General features: G+C 39.4%; 4 protein-coding genes across 11 annotated transcripts in view; 2 read left to right on the forward strand and 2 right to left on the reverse strand.

Annotated features, from left to right (window-relative positions):
- The first annotated feature begins 27 nt into the window (after window positions 1-27).
- tex9 (testis expressed 9) lies at window positions 28-4,368 on the forward strand. 3 transcript variants are annotated; one of them, XM_031569219.2, is made up of 13 exons: window positions 28-112; window positions 326-422; window positions 700-821; window positions 956-1,019; window positions 1,131-1,201; window positions 1,311-1,368; window positions 1,516-1,580; window positions 1,747-1,919; window positions 2,016-2,098; window positions 2,197-2,370; window positions 3,302-3,436; window positions 3,891-4,025; window positions 4,143-4,368. In XM_031569219.2, exons 2-13 carry the CDS (start codon window positions 393-395, stop codon window positions 4,218-4,220), a joined length of 1,188 nt encoding a protein of 395 aa, XP_031425079.1. In that variant the 5' UTR covers window positions 28-112; window positions 326-392; the 3' UTR covers window positions 4,221-4,368. The 3 variants fall into 3 exon arrangements, with proteins under 3 accessions (XP_031425079.1, XP_031425081.1, XP_031425080.1); XM_031569221.2 differs by having other exon boundaries at window positions 1,326-1,368; XM_031569220.2 differs by lacking the exon at window positions 28-112 and having other exon boundaries at window positions 137-422.
- Window positions 4,369-4,377: 9 nt separating this feature from the next.
- calml4a (calmodulin-like 4a) lies at window positions 4,378-7,318 on the reverse strand. The gene is made up of 5 exons (XM_031569222.2): window positions 7,088-7,318; window positions 6,963-6,993; window positions 6,258-6,398; window positions 5,403-5,591; window positions 4,378-4,873 (listed from the first exon to the last, which is right to left on the reverse strand). The coding sequence occupies exons 1-5, from the start codon at window positions 7,163-7,165 to the stop codon at window positions 4,776-4,778; spliced, it is 537 nt and encodes a 178-aa protein (XP_031425082.1). The 5' UTR covers window positions 7,166-7,318; the 3' UTR covers window positions 4,378-4,775.
- A 205-nt stretch (window positions 7,319-7,523) lies between these two features.
- cln6a (CLN6 transmembrane ER protein a) lies at window positions 7,524-10,673 on the reverse strand. Its single transcript, XM_012826960.3, has 7 exons — window positions 10,306-10,673; window positions 9,923-10,037; window positions 9,514-9,612; window positions 8,803-8,991; window positions 8,628-8,683; window positions 8,399-8,521; window positions 7,524-8,182 (listed from the first exon to the last, which is right to left on the reverse strand). Exons 1-7 carry the CDS (start codon window positions 10,353-10,355, stop codon window positions 7,912-7,914), a joined length of 903 nt encoding a protein of 300 aa, XP_012682414.1. The 5' UTR covers window positions 10,356-10,673; the 3' UTR covers window positions 7,524-7,911.
- Window positions 10,674-17,351: 6,678 nt separating this feature from the next.
- The window catches only part of hipk3b (homeodomain interacting protein kinase 3b), a 47,399-nt gene continuing 41,420 nt past the window's right edge, over window positions 17,352-23,330 (forward strand). For 3 of the 6 annotated variants that reach the window (XM_031569227.2, XM_031569224.2, XM_012826988.3), the window contains exon 1: window positions 17,353-17,772. Coding sequence is in view for 3 of the 6 variants with exons in the window: in XM_031569224.2 (XP_031425084.1) it covers window positions 17,697-17,772 (76 nt within the window). In the remaining 3 variants the exon portion in view is untranslated. Of the gene's footprint in view, window positions 17,773-23,330 lie in introns of all 6 variants that reach the window. The other 3 variants (XM_042708043.1, XM_031569226.2, XM_031569228.2) reach the window with 2 other exon arrangements.

The following is a 23,330-nucleotide window of genomic DNA, read 5'->3' on the forward strand; positions in this document are numbered from 1 at the left end:
CTGCGAGGCAGATGGAACGCATGCGCAGTGGACGCCACGCACAATGATAAACAAAACGACATACGGACCTGCAAAGCGTTGTGAACCATGTGCATTTACATGCATTACTGAGGTTTGCACCATATGGGCATGTACACAGTAGATAAATCAGTTAGCATATTAAGAAATGCAATGAGACATAGTAATTTTAAGCAAGCGCAATGTATAAAACATATGTTTGCATTAATACAAATTGAGAACAACCAATAGCTTTTTACTTTAACTCACACATTTTAAATACACAGATACTATGCAGGTATGTATGATACAATCACTCTTTCTAAAGTCTCCACTCCTAGGACGAGTTTTCGTTGCTATGCAACAGGGACGCGACTGGAAGTCTGCCTGCAAACATGACGGAACGTACATCGTCAGCTCATATGGTGGGTTTCTTTTGCATGATAATTATTTTAGATTACCATCTATTTGCCGAAAATGACGTATTTTCCCCTGTAGCCATGAGATAAAGTTTGGATGGAACTTCATAAAACTCATTCAACAATAGCGTATACAAAATATATTGCTATTCTAAAGTATGCTAGCTGTCTTCGCTAACGTTACCTTGCTATGATAACAAACTAGGACATGTTGGTGACTTGGTTAGCTAAGCTAAATTCATTTCTTTTGACTCGAGTTTGATCATTTCCCCCCATAATTCAGCCGAAGAAGCCTCATTCGGCTGGTATAGGAAAGTCATTGTCTAGACCTGCGAACCGTCCTGTCTCTGCTCCACCAAAAGAAAAACCGAAGATGGATATCTTTGCGAAGGAGGAGGAATACAAGTAGGCCTATGGATGTGATAATGTTCTGAACTATATGATGATAACAGCATGATTCCTCACTAAGACAGAGCATGCCACTGAATGAACGTAGGCCTATGCATCGCCACAGATATGCAGTCTGTTTCTTTCTCTAGACGCCTGAATGCAGAGTTGGAAGCAAAGACAGCTGAAATTGTAAGACAAGCAGAGGAGGTCATGGTAAGACCATTGTAAAGTAACACAACTACATCACATCCTGAGATTTTTACTACTGAGGAATACACAGTGTCATACAATAACACCGATGTATTCATGTATTTCTTATCATAGAGGGAACAAAATGAAGTTTTGTCAAAACCAGTATCCTCTCACCTTGATATTGAGGATGAAGAAGATCTAAGGTAATGCACGCAACTAACTGTAGCCTATGGCTGTTGGTCTATAATGATGAATCCAGTTCTTTATCAGAGGGGGAAGACCATTTAATGAATGATTCACAATGTACAACAGTCACTTTTTTAACAGAGAGGCGATATCAATAACACATTCAGAGAAGACAACTGCAAAGGTATTCTTACTCTGCTCTAGTAAACAAATACATGTACATGTGCATGAAAGACACCTTCAAATTAAAGTGGAAAATAGTATGTGTATTCATTTTTGATTGTATGTCAAATTTGTCTAATGAATTCCACATGGTTCACTACCCATACAGTCTGTAAGGAAGACAAATGCTTTAAAGCCAAGCAAACCATTAGTTGTCAACAAAAAGAGATCACAGTAAGTTCTCTGTTTTTATATCACTTTTTGATTTTGTCTATGCATTTGTGCCTTGTTGTTTTGTCAATGTAAAAGCCAAAAGAGACATAGTTTTCCAACAAACCTGAAGTTACTTTGCATTGTGTATCTTTATGTGTCTGATTCTGCTGTGGCCTCCTTTTTATAGAAAGACAAAGGTAAATGAAACTGCGGCTGAAAGCGTTGCTGTCATAGAAGACTTTGGGGATTTCTCCCTGGCAAAAACCATTAGCAACATTGAGGGTAAACTGAATGATGGAGTTTTTCCAGAAGATCTTGAGGACGATGTCATGCCCAGCGTCGGGGAAGAAATGGGATCAGGTCCGGTTTTTGTCCATCATCACACATCATAACTGTAAGGGGTATTTGTTGATAATAATAGTTCCATAATTTAAAAACATTATGTTTTCTTCACAGAGGCCCAGATTCGTTTTTTGAAAGCAAAACTTAGAGTGATGCAAGAGGAGCTGGAAAGGCTGTCATTTGAATGCAACAAGAAGGCAAGGAAAATAATTAGTGAAAAACGCATGAAAGACAGTATGTGATAGAAATGTCGTTTATCTAAAGTATATGCTTAGTTGAATGCTTTGTATTGAAGGATGATGAAAACAGTGCATTGAGCAGCAAACTGAAACAGACTGAAGAAGATCGAAGTAGGCTGCAGAGAACCACCACGATTCAACAGAGTCAGATAGAGAAACACAGAGCCATGGCGGAGGAGGCAAACCGAAGAGGTCATGGGTTACAACAACAAGTTACTTCATTACAGAAAGTAGGTGGAAGATGTGGAAAGTATGCTGTTTCAATCATCATGCACTTGTCTCTCAATAGTATACCTAGTAGAGTGAGGCTGTTTACTTACCAATAATGTTTCAGGATCACAGGCCATGGAAGAAGGAAGTGAATCATAAACTTGTAGTATGAGAGGTGAATCCATCTAACTTATGATATTGTAATTTATAATCAATCATAATGAGTAAAAAAAAAAAAAAAAAACAGGAAGGAAACAGGTATTCTTGTGTTGCCCAGCTGCCAGTGACAGATGATATGAATATCTGTGTGGAGGAATGTACAGCATGGCCTCATTTACATGATTAGCTTGGCTGTGTAAAGTGAAGCCGTCCTGCAGCTGGTGATAGCGCAGCACCCAGGCTTGTGTGACAGTTATCTTGGGCTCTCAGAGAATTCCCCAGACTCCCTTGCTCTTGTCTTTAGTGGGCCATGGGTAAAAACCCTCCTTGTGTAATAAATCCCCTTTACCCGAGTCAGGTTGCAGACTTGCAGTTTTTATGGAGACATTGTAGTTTCATATCAACTGGTGGTGGGATATTTGCGTTGTCAGTTGTGGCATATTTAGGGGTTTGGGGTCACAAAAGGTTAACCTAAATCAGATATAATGAGTGAATATATGGTTACAAATATAAAGCACGTTTTAGGATACCCAAAGCACTGTAAGATAATGTGATTTCTTGTGTCATTCAGCTCTTATCTTCAAAGATCAAATCAACATTTGACAGTGTTAATCCTACAATAGTGTCAGTCATTTTCGTGTGTATCTTTCTGTGCATGTTTACCAGCATGAACTTAATGACTTAACACCCATTTACAAAATGAAAGACTTTTTTAAGATATCCGGATTCTTCACTTTTGACAGTAATAATCAATGTCCATCTATTATTACTTGCGTGTGTGTTTAACTCCAGGAAATTGATGGACTGAAAAGAGCAGACAAACAGGCAGCAAACAGCCATAGTGCCACAGAGGTCAGGTTGAACAGAGCTCTGGAGGAAGCTGAGAAGTACAAGATGCAACTGAACAAGATTAAACAGACCACGAAGGTACTTCTAATACAAGACAACATCTTTCAAATATAATACATACACTGTAAATGGGAAACTTTAGCAATTAGGGTAACAGAGTAATGTATACAAATGCAGTAATACGACATTGTATCATTAGCCGATGTAGTGGGCAGGAATTTCAAACAGCTGGACTAAATAGACTAAATAAATAATTAGACAGTGCAAGAAATACAGAGGTTTGGACACATTTTTTTTTTATTTAAAAGACATTATTTATGCTAATAGTTCCGTTCCTAATAGTGATATCTAATATATGATATCTTTAAGGGAGGTTTTTTTCAGGTGAGTAATAATGCTAAACCCATAAAACGGCAGGGGATGAAAAGTCTAATATTTCATTTACTGTTGTTGGTATAACCTTAATATGCCTTTTTTAATACATTTATATAATTCACTGGAATGACATGTTACATTCTGGACTGGTTTTAAGGACACTGCACACCAGGAGCATCAAATAATGGAAGCATTGCAAGCTGAGAACAAGAAGTTGGAAAAGCAAAAGGCTGAACTTATAGTTGGCTTTAAAAAACAAATTAAGCTAATTGATTTATTGAAACGACAAAAGGTATGGCCAAGTAAAATCATGTGTACGATGCTCAGTGGTTGATAACACATTATTGTTTTCAACTTTCATGTAATGTTGCTATTTTCTTTTTCTTTTTTCAAATTTTCTCCATTGAAGATGCATTTTGAAGCTGCCAAAATGTTGTCCTTCACAGAAGAGGAGTTCATGAAAGCTCTTGATTGGGGGAAGTCATAATGTACATCACCTGAGAGGATGTTTGGTGGAGGCCTCCAATATACTTATTGAAAGACTTTACTAAGGATGAATCATGCTATGAAAAATGTATTGTACATGTATTATGTGTGGATATTTTAAAGGCATTGCTTTGTTATAAATAAATGGTTGTCAGGTCAATAGTTTGGATATTGTTTATTATCTTTGTTTATAAATTATTAATGTCATATGCAGGATAGCAACATAGCACACAAGCTTAATCAGTGTAATTATACTGCTGATGAACATAATGAAACCCGTAGAAGAAACTGCCAACAGGATGAAAAAGACAAACATAAATCCCTGAGTAAACCTAAACTGTACTGCCATCTAGCGATGTAGTATGTAAATAAATTCATTTCCCAGCGTTTGCTATGTTAACTGGTTTAGAACACTCATAACAGTTTGATGCCGTTATAGAGGTGGTTGGTGCATATAGGCAAATATATAACATAAGCTAGAGTAATGCATTAGTTTGTCTATAAAGATGTTTAAAATGCGTTGTCACAGTACATTCTATGAACTCTGCATCATTTCTCAGTAATCCACGGGAGGAAGCGTTACCATCCTGGTAAACTCTTCATAACGCACGAGTCCATCGCGACCAACGTTGGCTTCTTTAAACAGGTCATCCACTGCAATAATTATACAGAGGGCGATATAAGTTAGCAAATTCATCGTGATTTGATTATTCAAAAATGAATTAACCTATACAATTTTTGACTATCAACAATGTTATTTATTTTAAAATAGTAGATCATTAACAGTACAACGCAGATAAAAGTGCAATGGCCTGTATGGTGTCTGTTATTAAACAAATGCATCTAGTACATTGCAAGTACAATTTAATTCTGAACGCATAGCCTAATGTAAACACATTGTTCCCAAGATTGTTATTATCCGTGTTACGTGTCTGATCTGTTCTATGTCTTTCATTGAATTTGTGTATGTCTGCATGTAAAGATAAGCATAGAACACTTAAAACAACGACCAATCAAGATGCAAGGTATGTGCAAGGATCTGTTCCTTCAGAATTATATCTAGAAGAGTATTTATTTGATCTTTATTTATTTACCTTTACAGTACATAAATAAATGGAGGTGTACTTCAGAGACTGCCATACATTGCATATATATAAAGGGGGGAAATAGATCATGTCAGTACCTTCTTTGTTTGTTAATTTCTCTCCGAGGCCTGTAAGTTTGGCTCGTAGTTCAGAGGCTAGGATGTAGCCTTTCTTTTGTCTGTCTGTCATGCGCATGGCCTCCAGGATTTCTGCCTTTGGGTCCTCTTGCTGCATCTGTCTGTGTATCATGGTCAGAAAGGTGGAGAAGTCTAATTCTCCTTTCTTATCTATGGGGCAAAAGTAAAGGGAGACACAGCCTATGATATATGGCATGTGCAGCAATGCAAGTTTATTTAGAAAGGCACCTTTCATACCACAATGAAAGAACAAGGGAAAAGAGTGGCATGGTCCAAGTCCTATGTATAGAATCACAAAGTTTCCAAATGAGACAGACAAGCCCATGAAGTGTGGGCAGATCTTTGATATGGAATTTTATTTCATCTCTGGGTGGCACACTAGCTTACTGCTGCTTCACAACGTTATCTGCCTTATAGACACTATATGGCCTGTCCTGTACTTACTGGAGATAAAAGCATGGAAACACAAGTATCTTTGGATAAAACCATGTATGACTTTATGAAAGCCTTCAGTACAGGATATATTTGAAAATTTGATTGTTGGTTTTATGTTGAAGCTAAGCTATACATCTAACAGAACATCAATATTATATGCTTGTGTTTGTCTTGCTTTAATAGCCCTAAAGTCAAGGTGTGGGCCAGCTCTTATCATTTCCTCTTACTTCCCTCATCAGTTGCAAATGTGTCCACATCCATTTTCCACTATATAGAAAACGTTTTCACCTGTTTGGTTGTGTGCCATTCGACTAATGAAAGCATGTTGTAATGAAAGCGTGTAATGTGTGTCTACTAACTTTTTATGATGTGCGTCTTTACCTATTTTATGAACCTGAAGATGTCGGTCCACCTCATTGAAGGTAGGACTAGTCCCCAGACATCGCATAACAGTGATCAAGTCTTTTGCCTCGATCTTCCCTTTGCGTTTCTTGTCATATAGAGAAAAACATTCCTTGAATTCTGAAGGGAGAAAAAGCCATATGATGAATTTAAAAAAATGAATGTATTACCACGTACATTTAACTGGTACATAACATGCTTACGTTAACATCAATTTTTTTATTAATAAGCAACTGGCTATCAGTAAACCTGTATCTGTAGAAACTCTAGTGTCTAAAGTGGTTACTGAATATTTTATGTCTTTTATGTGAAACTTATTCCCACATGGGGTTAAGGTGTAAGGGTAATGAACAATTAACTTAAAGGAAAATAGGAAAGTAACACAACATGATAAATAATGCTTACAGAATGAATTACAAATTTGTTAACTCTAGACAAAGTTTGTAATAATGACCCTGTGATATACTGATGGTAGAACACACATCTATATCTTCAGTGTTTCATTAAGGTAGAAATCATCAAATTAGGAAAACTCTAGGTTATTTCTGTAGTCATGCTTCAATTTGACACCCACAAACATTACACTTCTTACACTTTGACCTCAAGTTTAAACAGGAATTCCCTGCTGTGGCATTCACAGAGCATATGACTATTATCTTCATCTGTGTTAAACAAATATCTTACCATTTATTTGACTTTGTGAAAGGAACTTTGCCTAGAGGAAAATACCACATCATCAGCATTCAAACATTTCAGCTTTAAAAAGACCACAAAATTCAAAAGAAATGATTGAAATTCCTTACACTTACCATGTTGGACGGATTTTTGTGTGTAACTTCCTGTAATGTCACTCCCTTCCCTAACTGCTGCTGTCCACACCAGCCCATTCTAAAGTCCACCACTGGATAGACGTAATTGATAGGCTGTTGCTGTGGCGACAGAGATATTGGATACGTTGTCTCATATTATTCCTGCAGACACAGCCCATTGGTTGTTACATTCTAGCTATAAACCCATGAATAGACTGTGATTATTGCAGTCCATAAGAGAATAACTACAGGGCCAGTGTTTTCCTAGTTGCAGCATAAAATGTACTTCCTCTGCAATATACCTTACAGCCTATAATATTTATGCCTCAATAATATAAAAGTGATTTAATACGTATTTTAATCAGTCCAATATTTAAAACATCATTTCCTTTTCTCAATGAAATAACAACAAACCTAAAACAAAATACACACCAAAGGCAAAACAAATATATTTAATGGGTCTTAAAAAAGTTAGATGCAGCAGAGTATATTCGGGAAATGTGTACAACAGGTTGTATGCATTAACAGTGTATATCACATGTACATTTGGCTTTCAATGATAACAAATGCTTTCACTCAATAGAACAGACAGCACACTAAGCACCGGTTGAATCTCTGTGTGTATCTCCAACGAAAACAATCCGAGCTCAGCTGTAACACAACCTCCATCAGTGTAGGGTAAAGCAATCAAGGTAACAGCTTTGAAAATCAGAGGAATAGATTCAGAGATTTAACTTCCACTTGCATGAGAGCTTATGCAGCATTCACTTTTAGGTACCTGCCACGATGGGATCTTGACCTTCGGTTAACAAATACAGTAGAGCCTAATGGCTGTCTTTTATGTATAATGTATAAAATGACCAGGGCTCAGGGACATATATGACACCAGGATACTTCTTCCGCAGCACCTCATCGTTCCAGAGATATGCAACCCATACCCCCACAAGGCCCAGCGTTAAAATGAAGTTGTAGAAAAGGAAGACGCCATTGCTGTCCAGGACAAATCCTTTCTGTCTCTGCTGAATGACAGTAGCTGCCATGGCAAAGAAAGTGAAGACGTACAAGATAAAAATCTGGCCCTCGGTTACAAGATACCTTTAATGAAAAGAGGGAAAGAGACAAGAGAGGGAGATTTGTTATCAAACATTAATACAAATTACTTTTGTAAACTGTGACTCAACAACAATTTCAGAACAAGAACTACACCCCCAAAGTATTGTAATTTGACCACAGTTCCAAACTTGATTAGACACAAATGCAGGGGTTTCACTGGTTTCATTATCTACAGAAATAATAATGGCGGACACTAACCAGTAGTAGAGGGCACTAGGACCTAAGAGAATCCATCCAGTCAGAGGCATTTGTTTCTGCTCTTTCACATGTGTGAAACAGCCAGTGAAATAAAGGAAAAGAATGATAAAGAATGGAATATACCTGGAAAAAAGAAGGATCGTTCTCAAATGTCAAATCCAAACAACACCCAAACAGTATTTTTTACTAATAAGACAGGAATGATTAATGTCATGTGTATTTTACTCACCACATCAAATGCCCCAGGTGTTCATCATAATAGTAAAGCAGTTCAAATGAGTCAATCTGGAAATGGAGAAAGATTTTCAGTATAATCATCACCGATTTTGGATTTAGAACAAAATGTTGTATTCCTACACCAAATCTTAAATTTTCAGACTTATAATGTAATTGATTCTATGTACCAGTGATGCAGGCTTGAGATCTTTGATGATGGGGTTTTCTCTGACAGATAAGTGTAGCTGGTAACCGCTCAGGATGAGGCGATGGTTGATAGAGTCCCCCACCAAATGTATGCTGGCACCCATGACGAATGTGATGATGCTGATGTATACCGCAGAACGAGGTAAAGCAGTAGGACTGCGCTCGATCAACTTGTAAAACAAAACACAGGTACACTTTATAAATCATGTTCTATCCAATCACTATACTTAAAATATTCACAATCCTTATGTGACAACTGTCTCAAAGTTCATTCTTCAATCATTTATTTGATCATAAAAGTTTTACATTAGATTGGAGAGTGTGGTAAAACATGTATCCTTTTAACAAAAACTGTAAGTGTAATGGTAGCAATTTCAACCAAATGTCTTTCTACCCTAGTGACAAAGCCCTCATAAAATATGTTAAAAGTTCTGTTTTCAACATCTGAAACCCAGATATTGAGTAGACAAAGATTTTTTAGCTTTAACAATTTAGCTTGGTGAGAAATATGTGTGCGGGACATGTTATTGTTCTTTTTTCTCTAGTAACTGTAGAGAATCAAACAAGATTTGGGTTGACGGTTTTCCCCACATTAAGTCTACTCTGACTTCATGCATTCAGTCCAGTTTAAGAGCATCACTGCATTATTTATCTGTCCTGTTTTGTGATAGTTGCAAGAGTAAAGACTTTACCTTGAGAAGAAGAAAGGGTGTTATGACGTTGTAAGCCATATGAAAGTAGTCCCCAGCGCTGGGTTTGTTTAGAGGGAACCATTCCAGAGGAAGGATGATCTAAGGGTACATAAAGACAGTGTATACATTTCAGAGGGGAAAATATTAAAACAAACAAGTAATCTTTATATACGGTATTTATCATATGATTGATGAAACCTTAATGTGACGCATGTATTAAACGTGATTTGATTTAGAACTCGCAGACAACATTACTATAGTTGGTATGCGGGTAATGATAATAGGTATTTTAACAAAATGCTATATTTCTTTGGATAAAAAAGGCAATCTATGAAGAGTATTTGCTAAATTGTGTTGCTCTCATACCATCTATGAAGAGTATGTGCTAAATTGTGTTTTGCACTCATACCATTACAATGGGTCTGCCAAAGTCAAGTATCCAGTTTTGAATGGTGAAATATATCCACAGATCACAGTGGAACTGTGGTTTCACCTTGTCTGATTCGGTCTTCTCCAAACCAGACCTAGAAGACCAACAGTCACACGACATAACGTTAACACGGATGGCTTATTCTGGTTGGCAGCAAAACATTGCAATTATGTTAGTAATTAAAAAGTAAATATTGTCTGAATAACTGTTATTAGGCAAGAAATAACTGAGCCTATGTTATTCTTTATTAAGAAAAGGCTTGCAGAAGAAATGGTCTGTAAAGCCCGCTTTAAGGCACCCCTTCTGTCATTCCTAACGACACATAAACAGTAGGCTACTATGTGCAAATGTTTTGTCCAAACCTATTTTCAGAAGCATATTTCTGACCGACCGACACTGGCCGTCTCCGCATGGTTGGTTATGTGTAGATAAATTGCATTGAAGTTTCTGAGGTAGAATTAGGTTAACATCCAAATATATTTCAGGAAGCTTTGAGTTCGCAAAAGCAACAGCTCACATGACCACTGTCTGAAAACAACAACTACCGGGTCCACTGTGTCATAATAAAAGTACCCTGCAAAAACTACAAAATAAATGTTACCATGGGTCGGTAGGAGCGTAGACATATATACCGGTAGGTATGTCTATGGGGAGGAAGGACAGAAAAAGAACGAATAAAGAATTAGAAAAAAATCATGTAGGCTAATGTATGTGGACCATAATCTTAAATTATATTTTGTCTTAAAAAAGAATGTGGCGTCAAATAATGATATAGGGTGGGGCAAGGTAACTGCATGTTTTGAGTATACACCTGGGGACAGATTGTGGAAATTTTAGCAGTGATTTGCCGTGAAATCCACTTTCCCCTTCTTTCATCCCTTTATAAAATGAAAACAACATCCCTTCATCACCAGGCACTGGACTGGTTTTTACATTTTTAAATCATTTAATCCACTAACCTCTCATACCTCTGAGTCAATTTCCTTGTTTCTCTACCACTTCTTTACCACCAGTGTAATGTAGCTGAGCTGCAGATTGTTATTGGCATAGGCTTTTCAGCTATGCCGCATGTGGTCCATTATTTATGGCTCACCAATGACCAGGGCCAATTCCAGTCAAAAGACAATTTACGGTGTGAATTAATAATCAGTTGTGCAGTGACTGGTGAGAGATCTTTGAATCAGCTTGATGGTCAGGTGGTATGGAGGGATTTCTAGCGGGGTTTGTAGTCTATGTGTGAGCTATACACAGGAAAATATCTTAAATTCCTTGTGCTAATGGTTTGGGGACTTCCCACAGTGCCCAATCCTCTCACTGTCACATGCAAGTACTCATAGCAACTCATACAACTACCCAACCATAGATCCTGTGCAGCAGGATACAACAACAACACACAACTGGCTGAAGACAACCACAACAAACACTGCATACTGAACCCGGAAAGGCACTCCTTCACAGTACAACATGCACTGTCTCGATCCCAAGTGCTAAACACAACAACAAGACTGCACAACCGTAAAACCTGAGCAGCAGGCTACATCATCAACAAAGCTGCCTTTGTGAGCTTTTAACTGGGGTTCTCAAACAGGCACCTTCTATCATCAGTGTTTCGTTGAATTAGGAGAGATATAGCTTTGTGTTTTAGGACATCTCTTTGCAAATAATAAATACCAAATGCCAATTTGACCACTTGAAATACACCAGAGTGAGGTCAAATCAGGTTTGTGCAGGGGTGCTGTCAACCATATGATGTAGTCTTTCAGGTTGATCCAATAATAAACATAGTCTCTGTTCTACTAGATATATATATAATACACTTGACTATATCGTTTATTTGGAGTTAATTGAGTAACTCATCACATCTAAGGTTAAGATTACAGTTGAGGTGAGGAATAGATGGATCCTACAAATAAAGTGACTATTTCCTGCTTTCTGAATTCTGTGACCCACAAAGATTCATGTTCCCTGCACTGATGCGGCTAGCTTGTAAATGACTGAAAGGTATTCATTTCAGCCAATGATTTAGTAAAGGTTGGGAAAGTTGGGCGGTCCCAACCTCATGCAAAATATCCACAAAGAGAAAAGACTGTGTGACATTTACTGTATCCTAAGGTCACAATTTTCAGTTTCATCTCATTTACATCCTCATTTGGTACTCAGGGTGTCAATCATAAGGAAGTTTAAACAGTTTCAAGAAAACTGACTTGCATTAGTATTTGCAAGTAAATCGATGACTATTTTCAAAAGTAGGCAAATCAAACTATTAAAGAACAACAAAAATGTGTGTAGCAGAATAAAACATATTTGATATCTTATGGAATCGCCAGTGTTTGGTTGGTTGGTCCTTGTGCATGTCAGTCAGCAACAAAAAGTTTCACTTCACAAAAGCTAGGAGAGGATAATCTTTCTCGGGTAGTCCAGCATTTGTTTCTCTTTTTAGCAAAAGCTTAGCTTGACTTAAGTTATATCTGATGGAGTTGCTGAAAACCACCAGTAACTGTTAAAGGAGAGGAGCGGCGCCTTCAGGTCTGGGGATGAGGCACAGTACAGGACTGCCAGAGCCAACCTGAGGAGGGGCATCAGGGAGGCCAAGACAGCATACAAGAGGAGGATTGAGGACCACTTCAGCAGCAACAACATACGGCAGGTGTGGCAAGGGGTCCAACACATCACCAACTACAGGTCCAGCAACCTAACTGCAGCCGACGGTGATGACTCGCTGGCTGAGGGGCTAAACTGCTTCTTCACACGCTTTGAAGTTGATACACCGGATGTGACCACGCCACTTCCACTAGACCCCTGTAGCCACACCCTCACAGTGCAGGCACAGGAGGTAAGGCGTGTTCTGCGGGCAGTGAACCCAAGAAAAGCTGCTGGACCAGACGGTGTGACTGGGAGGGTGCTGAGGGACTGTGCAGACCAACTGGCTGGTGTGTTCACCAACATATTCAACCAGTCCCTATCCCAGTGCTTGATTCCACCCTGCCTGAAGTCCTCCACAATCATTCCTCTACCAAAAAAGACCACTGCCAGCACCCCTAACGACTACCGACCAGTGGCACTGACACCTATCATCATGAAGTGTTTTGAGAAACTGGTCCGGAGTCACATCACAACAAGCCTGCCACCCACTTTTGACTCCCACCAGTTTGCATACAGAGCAAACAGGGCTACAGAAGATGCTATTGCCACGGCTCTCCACACCACACTTACACACGTGGAACAGAGAGGGAATTACGCCAGGCTGCTCTTCATAGACTTCAGCTCTGCTTTCAACACGATCATACCAAGCAGACTGGTCACCAAACTAATGGACTTAGGGCTCTCACAGCAAATCTGCTACTGGATCAGAAATTTCCTGACAGACCGCTCCCAGAGGGTTAGAGTAGGATCCCATCTCTCCTCAGCTCTCAGCATCAGCAGGGCTGCGTGTTGAGCCCCCTACTCTACACCATCTATACCCATGACTGCACTCCCACCCACCCGAGCAATGCCATCATTAAGTTTGCAGATGATACAACCGTGGTGGGGCTCATCTCAGGAGGAGATGAGACTGCATACAGGGAGGAGGTGCAAAGGCTGTCGACATGGTGCACCTTGAACAATCTTGTCCTCAACACCTCCAAGACAAAAGAGCTGATAGTCGACTATAGGAGGAAAAAATCGGACATGCAGCCTATTGCCATCAATGGGGAGAGAGTGGAGAGGGTATCAGACTTCAGCTTCCTGGGCACTCACATCGAGCAGGACCTTTCCTGGACCAGAAACACCATTGCACTGCTGAAAAAGGCACAACAGAGGCTGTATTTCCTGAGGTTACTCAGGAAGAACAAATTAAAAAAGAAACTGTTAGTGTCCTTTTACCGCTGCTCTGTGGAGTCAGTGCTAAGCTATGGCATCTCGCTGTGGTTTGCCAGCTGCACGGCAGCAGAAAGAAAGGTACTCCAGAGGGTCATTAACACAGCGCAAAAAGTAATTGGCTGCTCTCTTCCACCTCTTGAGGACATTTATAAAACACGCTGCCTCAGAAAAGCCCACAGTATCCTCAGAGACTCAACACACCCTGGTTACCACCTATTTGAACTGTTGCCCTCAGGGAGACGCTTTAGGACCATCATAGCAAAAACAGACAGGCTGAGAAACAGCTTCTATCCCAGAGCCATCATAGCACTTAACAATGCACAAAACTGACCTGTATTTGTCTCTCTGTTGTGTTATATGTCTTGTGTTTTTATAGTGTAAATATGTATATATATATGTTCAATCTATATTTTTATTGTTTTTGTGTCTGAGAGCTGCTACCTCAATTTCGTTGTACTTGTGCAATGACAAATAAATATATTCTATTCTATTCTATTCTAAAAGAGGATAATCTTTTAGGGGCAGTGCAGCATTAGCTGGATTCTGGATTCTGCAGCACACGTTCTTCAGATTTCAGATTTGGTCCTCGGGCAGAAATGAGTGGGTTAAACTGAGTAAACCAAATTGAATCACCGAACAATATCCACATTTTCCATTTAATTAGCTCTGTATTAAATTCAAATATAAATCAACCAAGACACTTTCAGTGTTAAGACACAAGGGTCTACCACATTAGGCCTCCAATGACTATTAAGATCTCTGGAGAAAATTGTATGCCCAACAGGTTGATTGTGATTTCTGTTTAAAAAAAAAGTACTAGTGACAGATTCTAGCCATTCTTCTGTCTGCACACAGCAGGCTGTGATGTCTATGTGTTCAGATCAATGGCTGTGTAGATATCATATATGGCACATGGTCCATGGTTCTGATGAATGAATTCGTCTGCATTACCAGCTCTCACCAGAGGAGGGTAGCAGCACACATAATCAGTGAACACATAGAAGAAACAGACACGCGTATGACACATGAGGAAACAGGACGCTCAGTCGATCTCCAAACTGCTCATCTTAACACGTGCTGCTAGAACAAAATCCCTTTAGCTTGCTTCAACTTGCCGACTGAGCATTACTAGCCTGGCAATTGATTAATTACAACAGGTGCACCATGTGTGAGTGTGTGTATGTCTTAAAGCAGCCCTACCAAACATGTGTTTATGCCATTATGCATGTATTTTTAACTTCATGTTACTCTTTTTTTCTGTGCATTTTTTGTCAAGCAATGCTTGTGTGAGTAAGTAGGCTATAGCAAAATCTCACATCACATGACTAGATATGCTTATGTGTTTCCACAATTTGTTGATCAAAATGCTGAAATGGTGATCCTGACCTGTTTTAATCTGTATTAGACTCCTTGAATGTTGCAAGTGGGTATGTAGTTATAAATCAGTGGCCTTCTGAGAACATTTTATGAAGTTCAAAATCTAGTAACTTGTAAACCCAGAATTTTTGTGGAAGCTCTCTAGTTTAGAGCCCTTACAATCATCACAAAAATTCACGCCATCATTGATGGCAGTGGCACTAGTCAGAACAGAAGCCGTTTATAGATGAAGACAAATGTCAGGAAGAAATTAGCTTTCAAAGGCTTTGAACATACAAGATGATACACTATGACGAGATTTGTATTGCACTGTTGGAGTCACATTTGCTCAGTGGGTTCAAACCACAGTCAGTAGAGGCGGATGTGGTTGCAAGGTGACTAAAATACATGGATGCTAGTGCCAGCTGTTGGGTATAATACCACCGTTAAATAATAGAAAGACTATCATATCACTCTCTCTCCACAGTTAGCATGGTGGTTGCTCAATAACGCAGTCAGGAAATGAAGTCCAGCTCTGGAATTCACTGGCTTCTCCACACTCCCCCATACTCTATAAAATGTGACACAGGGTTGGCCTATTTACTCCATATGTAAACTTGATTGGATGACTTAGCAAAACCTGGATTAAATACAACCATTTACATTTAGTCATTTAGCAGACGCTTTTATCCAAAGCGACTTACATATGTGCTACTTACAATGTATACACATTTTACATTTACACTGATGGCACACTGCACATCAGGAGCAATTAGGGGTTCAGTGTCTTGCTCAAGGACGCTTCGACAAGGAATCGAACTAGCAACCTTCTGATTACTAAACGACTTCTCTACCTACTGTACCACTGTCGACCATACACTGACTTACTCTACATTTCTTGACAAGTAATTTAGTCTTTTACTAAGAAATAGAGAGAGATCTATTAGATAGAGACCAACATAAAAATAAAAGTCGAGTACTGTGTAACCAGACATTCTGAGATGCCTAATCACAGCATGTACTCTTCGGCCTTGCGTAACCTAAAGCTTTATCCTGCCTTGAACACAGATGCTCGTGGCAATGGAGTGGCAGTCTGTGAAATTGGCTTAAACTGAAGGGAGCACACTTTGTTTTTCAATGGATGATTTGTAAAACTACAATGCAAACAGAGGTCATTGAAATTGATCAAATTAAAGGACATAGGCACTGGCTAGCACCTGTCACTACCAGCTGAGACTAGGACTATCTTATCCATGCTGGTAGGTAACAGTTGCTCTCTGTCAACCAGAGTTACAGATTACCACCAGTTGGACGCTTCAGGCACATTGTTGACTAATGAGTAAATCAGGCTTGTTCTGTTAATTCAGTGCCTCTATCTCATCTGTGAGTGTGTCGGCCACTGTCAGATTGAACTGTCAGCTGAAGCAGTGCAGAGACCACTTATCTCTATAATTAAAAATAGCTTTTGGAAAGTCTCCATGAGAGTCTCCAGTGGTTCAGAGGGATCTCGCTCCCAGTAGAAGTGAAGCAGGGAGTGAAAGTAACATATTACAACTACTCCAATTACAGTAACTATAAAACGTTCTCATACAATTACACTTTTTGTATGTTTTTGATATGAACTCTTCTGAACTTTTTTATGTCAGTTCCCAACTTTGTGCAATTTTTACACTGCCTTATTAACCGTGGCCCATTGAAGACAATAACAGGCAGACATACTAAATAGTAAACTCTCTGTCAGCCTTACAGCAATTAATGAAATAACCCAGAAGAAAAGCCAACTGCTTTAGAGGACAGGTCTGTGGCTACAAAGGACCATTACATTTCCATGCCCATCAGTACATTACAATGATATAAGTATCACACATACTCAGATCCTGAAATTGTGTGGAAAGTCACTGTAGGCCTAAACTGTATGTCATCACTACCATTCAACTATCTCTGACAATTATTTCCCCTAAAAATCCCAAGTGGTTACATCAAACAATTATAACAATGTGTATAACATGTTTATAGCCTTTAATACCCTAAAGTACAGGCACACACAGATTACATTCCAGGATTCATAATGCTCTAGAACTCGTAGTGGCTGAAAATTCATTTTGTTCCATATAATTTCAAGTTCCCTTCCCAGCAGATGGGCGTGAAATTTGAGAGTACTTTTCCAAAGATTAAGGATCGTTGGTCGATTGCTTAGGTCTATGTGCATGCCATTGTCTCACATCACAAACATTTCTCACACAGCCGAGACCAAAGAGAGACTAGGGACATGTTCGCTGTTGACAGAGCGGGCGGAACACACGGTGAATAGGGGCTTCTGAACCCCTTCCAGAAAATGGGCTTCTCTGCCCTTTCAACCAAAAGAATAACCTGAACCTCACAGCTACGTCCTGGACCCAGTTTGATGACATAATTTGCGCATATGCTTTTGTTATTTTGAACTTTAAAATGTGGGAGATGGTGGTGTTGTCGATAGCGAGGTCTCCTCTCCTGTTGTCCAGGACAAGATGGCAGCAGTGCAGCAGGCAGACTGTGCATGGTATGGGTAGCTTGTAAGTCCATAACATGTTCGGAGAGGCCCTGGATTCTATCAACTGTTACTCTATATGAAGGTAAGGTATTTCATAGCTTTACTGGGATAATCGCATTGCTCGTTTCAAGAATTTCGCAGCTATCCAACTAACTGTGTCAAGACCAGAAGTACCTCCAGTGAGGGCAGCAAGATACTGCTAACTAGCTAACATTTACCTACCTGGATAAAATGTTCGTTTAATAAGTATCCTGTTGGCTAAAGACAAACTGGCGTAACCCTGGTGGTAATCGTCTTTTTACGTTTAATTTTCACAGCTCCGTGTTCGTTAACATTAGTTAAGACAGCAAGTCATTCAGTAACGGTAACCAGAAAATCCTAAACTAACTCGCTAGCTGCTGACTGTCTACCGTAATTCAATGTCGGAGAGGGGTAGTTAGCCCGCTAGCGTTATCGAAATTGCGAAGGTTACTCGGTAAGTAAGCATTTTTCAAATTTAGTTTGAAATGTTAAAATAACTACCAATATTTCGTCTTGGTTAAGATATAAGCTAGTCGTATCTAACGTAGGGATGGCATAACGCCACTTAGCCGACCAACCTTTTTAGCTAATTATCTTGAACTTCTGCTTCCCACAAGTTATTCTTTACGATAACCTCGGTGAAATAAAACAACCTGACGTAATTTGATCATATTTTGTTTGTTAAGTAAACATCGCTCTGTATATAGGCTTTATTTTGCCTCGTTTCGTCTTGCGAGATCAATGTAGAAGTCGAGCTCAGAGGAAATTCTAAAGCTCACTAACGTGAAGTTAACTCTGCTGACCAAAAAAAACAGCGTATGGTATGCTGGTAGATGGTTTCCGCTAAACCATCAAAAATATTCGATAACATATCTTTAGCTAACATGGGAACGCTAGCTACGGAAAACCCAACAGAAACCCAACTTGTGCTGTTAAGTGAGCATTAGCTGATTTTAGCTGTCTTAAATATACAGATTCTAGTCTTAAAATGGCATGACTAGCTAAATCATCGAAAATCATGCGAAAATCATACATTGAACTAGTCAATCTAGCTGGTCAACCAGCTTAACATGCCTAAAGTGGCCAGGGTGTTTTTTTCAGCAGGGAAGTTATCTTTAACTTGTATAAACCAAGTCAGCTCGCGACTCCACTGTGAGGTGAATTGAGTAACGTTAAACTACAGTGTACCGTTTTCCTCTCCGCTGACGTTAATTAGATAGCTTGCAAGCCAGCTATGTTCTAGGTAGTTAAGAGCTGACAACACCCAGAGTCTGTCTTATGTTTCATTTTCCATTAAAGTCGCAGGATTCTTGTAGTTCAGCTCACTATATTCAACGGTTTAATAACAGTCCTAGGCAACGTCATGATATTAACTTACATAGTTGGTATGATTTTATCTGACTTGTTAGCCACGTAGCTACAATAATAATTGTAATCTTTGAGATGCTTGCTGGCTAACATTACCTGCAAGTTAATTCCATTTATGTTTACACCTGGTGTGCCTAATTCCTCCCTGCACTAGAGAAGGGAACATGGCGAGACTGCAGTTTCAGAATGAGCTCATTTAAAAGCTGGAAGTTAAACTGAAGTCACACGATAGCACGTTGGCTATTTCAACACTGCATATTACAGATTTAACTCATGACGACCACCTCTCCACCCCTTTATTCACGGTTGAAAAGTGACGCTATTTTTCAGTGATATGTTGACTATGTTGACTGCCTAAAGATAAAACTCGAGGAGGCCCGCAAATATTCCACACCACCACAATTAGGTCTAACATGACCCTCAACAAGACAAGGCTAATAGTCTGTGGTCCTGTTGCACTTATATGAAATTCAAAACATGACTGTTTCATTGCCAGTCATTTTCTGTGGTGGTCTTTCACAGAATGTGTTCAATGTGTTGTGGGCAGATATTGCCTCATAGTCTGAAGTTCATCACTGCCACGTCTAAAAGAAGGCAAACAAGCTTGAAGAAATAACTATTCAGTACTATTCTTTGATTTGTTCCTTTTTAGGTTGATGGATGCTTGCAGTTGCTTGTATAATACATGTTTTGTTGCAGTTTCTCAGTAGATCAAGTGTTTGAGTAAGAACCTAGGCAGAATTATGCCTTTTTAGTCACAGAATCCTTTTGGCGCTGTTGAAGTAGAAATGGTTAGTTTCCCTAAAATGTTATTCAGAGACAGTCCAGCCTTGAGAATGCCATTGGATTAGGAGATAATTAACAGTACATTAAATCTGTCAACATTTTAGTGTGTTCAACGGAAAACATCTTTGGACATTTCATTTTTGGGTGACTGGTTTTTACTGTCAGACAGCTTTATTGCAGAAAATGCCAGTTTTGTCACATGGTATGGACATTTTTATTACGTTTCAAACATTGGGTCTAATCTTAGTATTTTTTTTGTGAGTGTAAACTATTAAGCCCTCACTACTGATTTATTGGCCTAATTTATCTCTGTAATTGTATCATAATATAGGCTAATGTTTAAAGAGCAAGCATAGTAGTAAAGTATCTGCAATAACAAAGGGAGCAGTATCATTGTTTCGCCCATATCTCTGCATACAGATTTGCACACTGCATCACTAAGCTATATTGATCTTATTGACCTAGTGTGCGGTCAATTTGTTTTGTTACGTTTCCATGGATCATGCCTTCTGTTGGTTGTGTAGTAGCCTTTGTTAAGTCAATTAGTCTTTTTTTCAGTGATTGCATTTTTTTTGTCTCACACACAAGGCCCTTCTGTTCTTTTGGAGTCAGTTACAATTCAGTTTCCAAGTTTTTCCTAGTTTAAAGCCTCCTGTTTTTAATGTAGTTTAATATCGTATCAATGTTTTTTTGTTTGTTTTTAATCCTCATTTATGTTCATTCATTCATGTCACCAAGTACAGTGTTTTTGTACTGCTAATTCATGTAAGCTGTTTGCTTTGAAATTTGAGAGAGTTTTTTGGTTTTGCCTGTTGAGTGGTAACCTATAGGGGAACTGTATATGTCATTGTACCGTTGCTAGCATTCCTACCAACTGGGTACTTTCCTTCTCGAATCAGTCCATAACAACATTTTGGATGCCTTTAGGGGACGAGTGCGTGACCATGGCAGTGTGACTTGTTTGATTTCAGATCTCAGCGTGGGCGCAACTTTGGGTTTTCCTTGGACTTTCCCTGTGCCTAGTGTGGTTAGTTTGGGCCAAACCAGATACAGAAAAAGCTGCAGATAAACTGTGCTCTTTCAGGGTTGTAGTTTATTCTTATGCAGTGTATATTAATGTCAAGTTCCATTATTGGTGAAGGCAGGCAGGGTTGGTTGTGAGGCTGTGGTTAATGTTTGGCGAGAGTCAAGAATGCAGACATTTTTTTTTTAACTTGGAGACACTGGAATGTCCCACCTGACATTTTGGGATGGACAGCCTTTTTAATGATGACATCTTAAATGAAACCCCACAAGAGACATGTATGTTTACTGTGCTCAGTTAAGGCCTACTACTTTGGGACTGGTTGTATAGCAGTCCCCTTAGCTTATTCTCTTGGAATGTTTAATTTGAAGGTTTTTCTCCAAACCTCAACTTGGTATTGTCCATAAAAAGAGGCATGTGTGAAATTACAGCCACTTCCTGTTTTGTCTTTTCCTGTGTTTATTGCTGAACAGTTTATGCACTTTCGTTCTGCCACTTATGGCTGCTGGCTAGATATGGTTTGACCTACAGCAACAGCCTGATAGTCTTGTGGACAGAAAGCAGTTCTTAATCACATTGCCTGTAATTTTAATTGTGCTGTTAAGCAGCTTCTGAAATCTGGAGCGCATAGACTGACAGATCTGGAGTCAGCCCATTTCAGAAAACTCTGTATCTGACAGTCTTAGGCCTTCTGTTGTACCCTCCAAGGTGTGAGCTATTCACTGTCGCACATTAGGTGAAGGGAGGTAGAACAGGCTGTTTGTTTTTCCATTGAGAGCCGGCTGTTTTACCCGCATCTAATGAGTTGAGGGGCATTTGGTCATTTGTCAAGTGGCATTATTTGGAACTAGTGGGGTGCGAGGTCAGTATTATGGGATCGTAGCTGTTAAAATTGTGTAGCTCCAAGTCAAGTAATTTGACTCCACAGAAGGAGTCTCCTTGGCTAGTGGGGGAGTATCATGCTACAGACGGTAATAATAGCAGGCTCTGCAGCTGCCACTTTGTTGGCTTAGCTAAATTAAAGGGCCAAAACACTCAAGGCCCCATTCTGGTGGCCTCCTGTTACCATTTGAGACAAAATGTGTTTGTTAGAGGATGCGGCCTTCCAGGTGCGTACTTGTGACTACTGAGAAAAGGCGTTACCTGATTGGCAAGTGTTGGGTCATGATAATCCCATTTGGTTCTCCATGTGTAATTGTAGCATTGCACTCTAGCCTGTTTTTATGAGGAGGAGTCTAATGCAGCTGTTTTTTCTGATCTTAGTTCTAACTTATACCCTAGATCATTTTTGTTGTAAATTGATCAACACCTTTCTTTTTTTTTATTTATGTATGGTTAAAGGAGTTGTAGTCTGGACAGAAAAAATCAAATTAATTCAAATCATTGTGGGCCACCATAAGGATCAGTGTCACGCTACATGGTCTACCACCTTTATCGTGGTATTCACCCACATAGTGATTGGAATCGGCAGTGTCTAACAAGCCTTGTGTTCCACCCACGGAGATCTGCTAATGGCTGTTGAGTTTTTAAGACCATCGTCATATTTATTTCCATGGGCTTGTGACGACACATTAGTTCAGTATCTGGGGTTATTGGACTTAATGAGACTGAGACTCCCTTAGCTAATTTTGACTGATCATAGGATCAGTCGCTGCTCAGCCATAGTGGTATTGAGTGTGTTAGTGTTGTGTTTGTCTTTCTTGTTAGAAGCTGGTACGTTTGCTCAGGAATTGCACACAATACAGAGACCACTTCAGCCAAAAGTGTAGCCTAGTGGATTATGGTCATTTTCTTTCTTTTCAGTAGCCAAAATCATACCACGCTATCAATTTAAAAGGAAAGTATGCTCACAACTGAATGCATGTTGTGCATAGCTATTTGCCTTGTATAGGTGACCTTACTCTACAGTCCTGGGTTCATTTTGGGCTTCAGACTTGAGGATGAGGCATGCAAAGCTTCTAAGTCTGTCCTCCTGAATAACCATGTTGATTAAAGTTGAAGAGCCAGCAGGGCCTTAGTGCTTTGATGTTACTGGAAGCGTTCCAGAGAAAAGGAACTAGGTCAGCTGTTTCACCAGGTCCTATGGACAGTTACTAGTAAGGTCAGTGTGCCAGGGCTCAAGAAACGATGCAAAAAGACTTGGGTTGTCAAAATAATGTTAATTTCAATGAATTAATTATAGAAAAATAACGTATAAAAATTGTACGCAAATTCATCGCACTCACGTATTCATGATACCCCTTGATCCCATTTATGACTTTGCACCGCTCAGCGGTGCCCATATTGGATGGATATGGTGGCCAGTCTGCGTTGTGGTAGTAGTTTGTATTCCTCCCACTGCCCGCTTTTGATGTGGAGTTAGCATAAATGTTTTGGGCTGTACTGGTAGTTGGATGTTAGGTCTGCAGCCTCATCTTGGAATTACTTGTACATCACGTGGT

The sequence above is a fragment of the Clupea harengus genome, chromosome 6 (assembly GCF_900700415.2).
Source record: "Clupea harengus chromosome 6, Ch_v2.0.2, whole genome shotgun sequence".
Taxonomy (NCBI): domain Eukaryota; kingdom Metazoa; phylum Chordata; class Actinopteri; order Clupeiformes; family Clupeidae; genus Clupea; species Clupea harengus.

Coding starts and splice junctions, on each gene's coding strand:
- tex9 (XM_031569219.2), top strand. CDS start 393: ATGACGGAACGTACATCGTCAGCTCATATG. Junction 1,920..2,015: donor CGGGGAAGAAATGGGATCAG/GTCCGGTTTTTG, acceptor TTTTCTTCACAG/AGGCCCAGATTCGTTTTTTG. Junction 4,026..4,142: donor ATTTATTGAAACGACAAAAG/GTATGGCCAAGT, acceptor TCTCCATTGAAG/ATGCATTTTGAAGCTGCCAA.
- calml4a (XM_031569222.2), bottom strand. CDS start 7,165: ATGGGCTGGTGTGGACAGCAGCAGTTAGGGAAGGGAGTGACATTACAG. Junction 6,994..7,087: donor ACAAAAATCCGTCCAACATG/GTAAGTGTAAGG, acceptor ATTTTCCTCTAG/GCAAAGTTCCTTTCACAAAG. Junction 6,399..6,962: donor TTCACAAAGTCAAATAAATG/GTAAGATATTTG, acceptor TTCTCCCTTCAG/AATTCAAGGAATGTTTTTCT.
- cln6a (XM_012826960.3), bottom strand. CDS start 10,355: ATGCGGAGACGGCCAGTGTCGGTCGGTCAGAAATATGCTTCTGAAAAT. Junction 8,992..9,513: donor CACCCTTTCTTCTTCTCAAG/GTAAAGTCTTTA, acceptor TTGTTTTACAAG/TTGATCGAGCGCAGTCCTAC. Junction 8,522..8,627: donor CACCTGGGGCATTTGATGTG/GTGAGTAAAATA, acceptor TCTTTTTTCCAG/GTATATTCCATTCTTTATCA.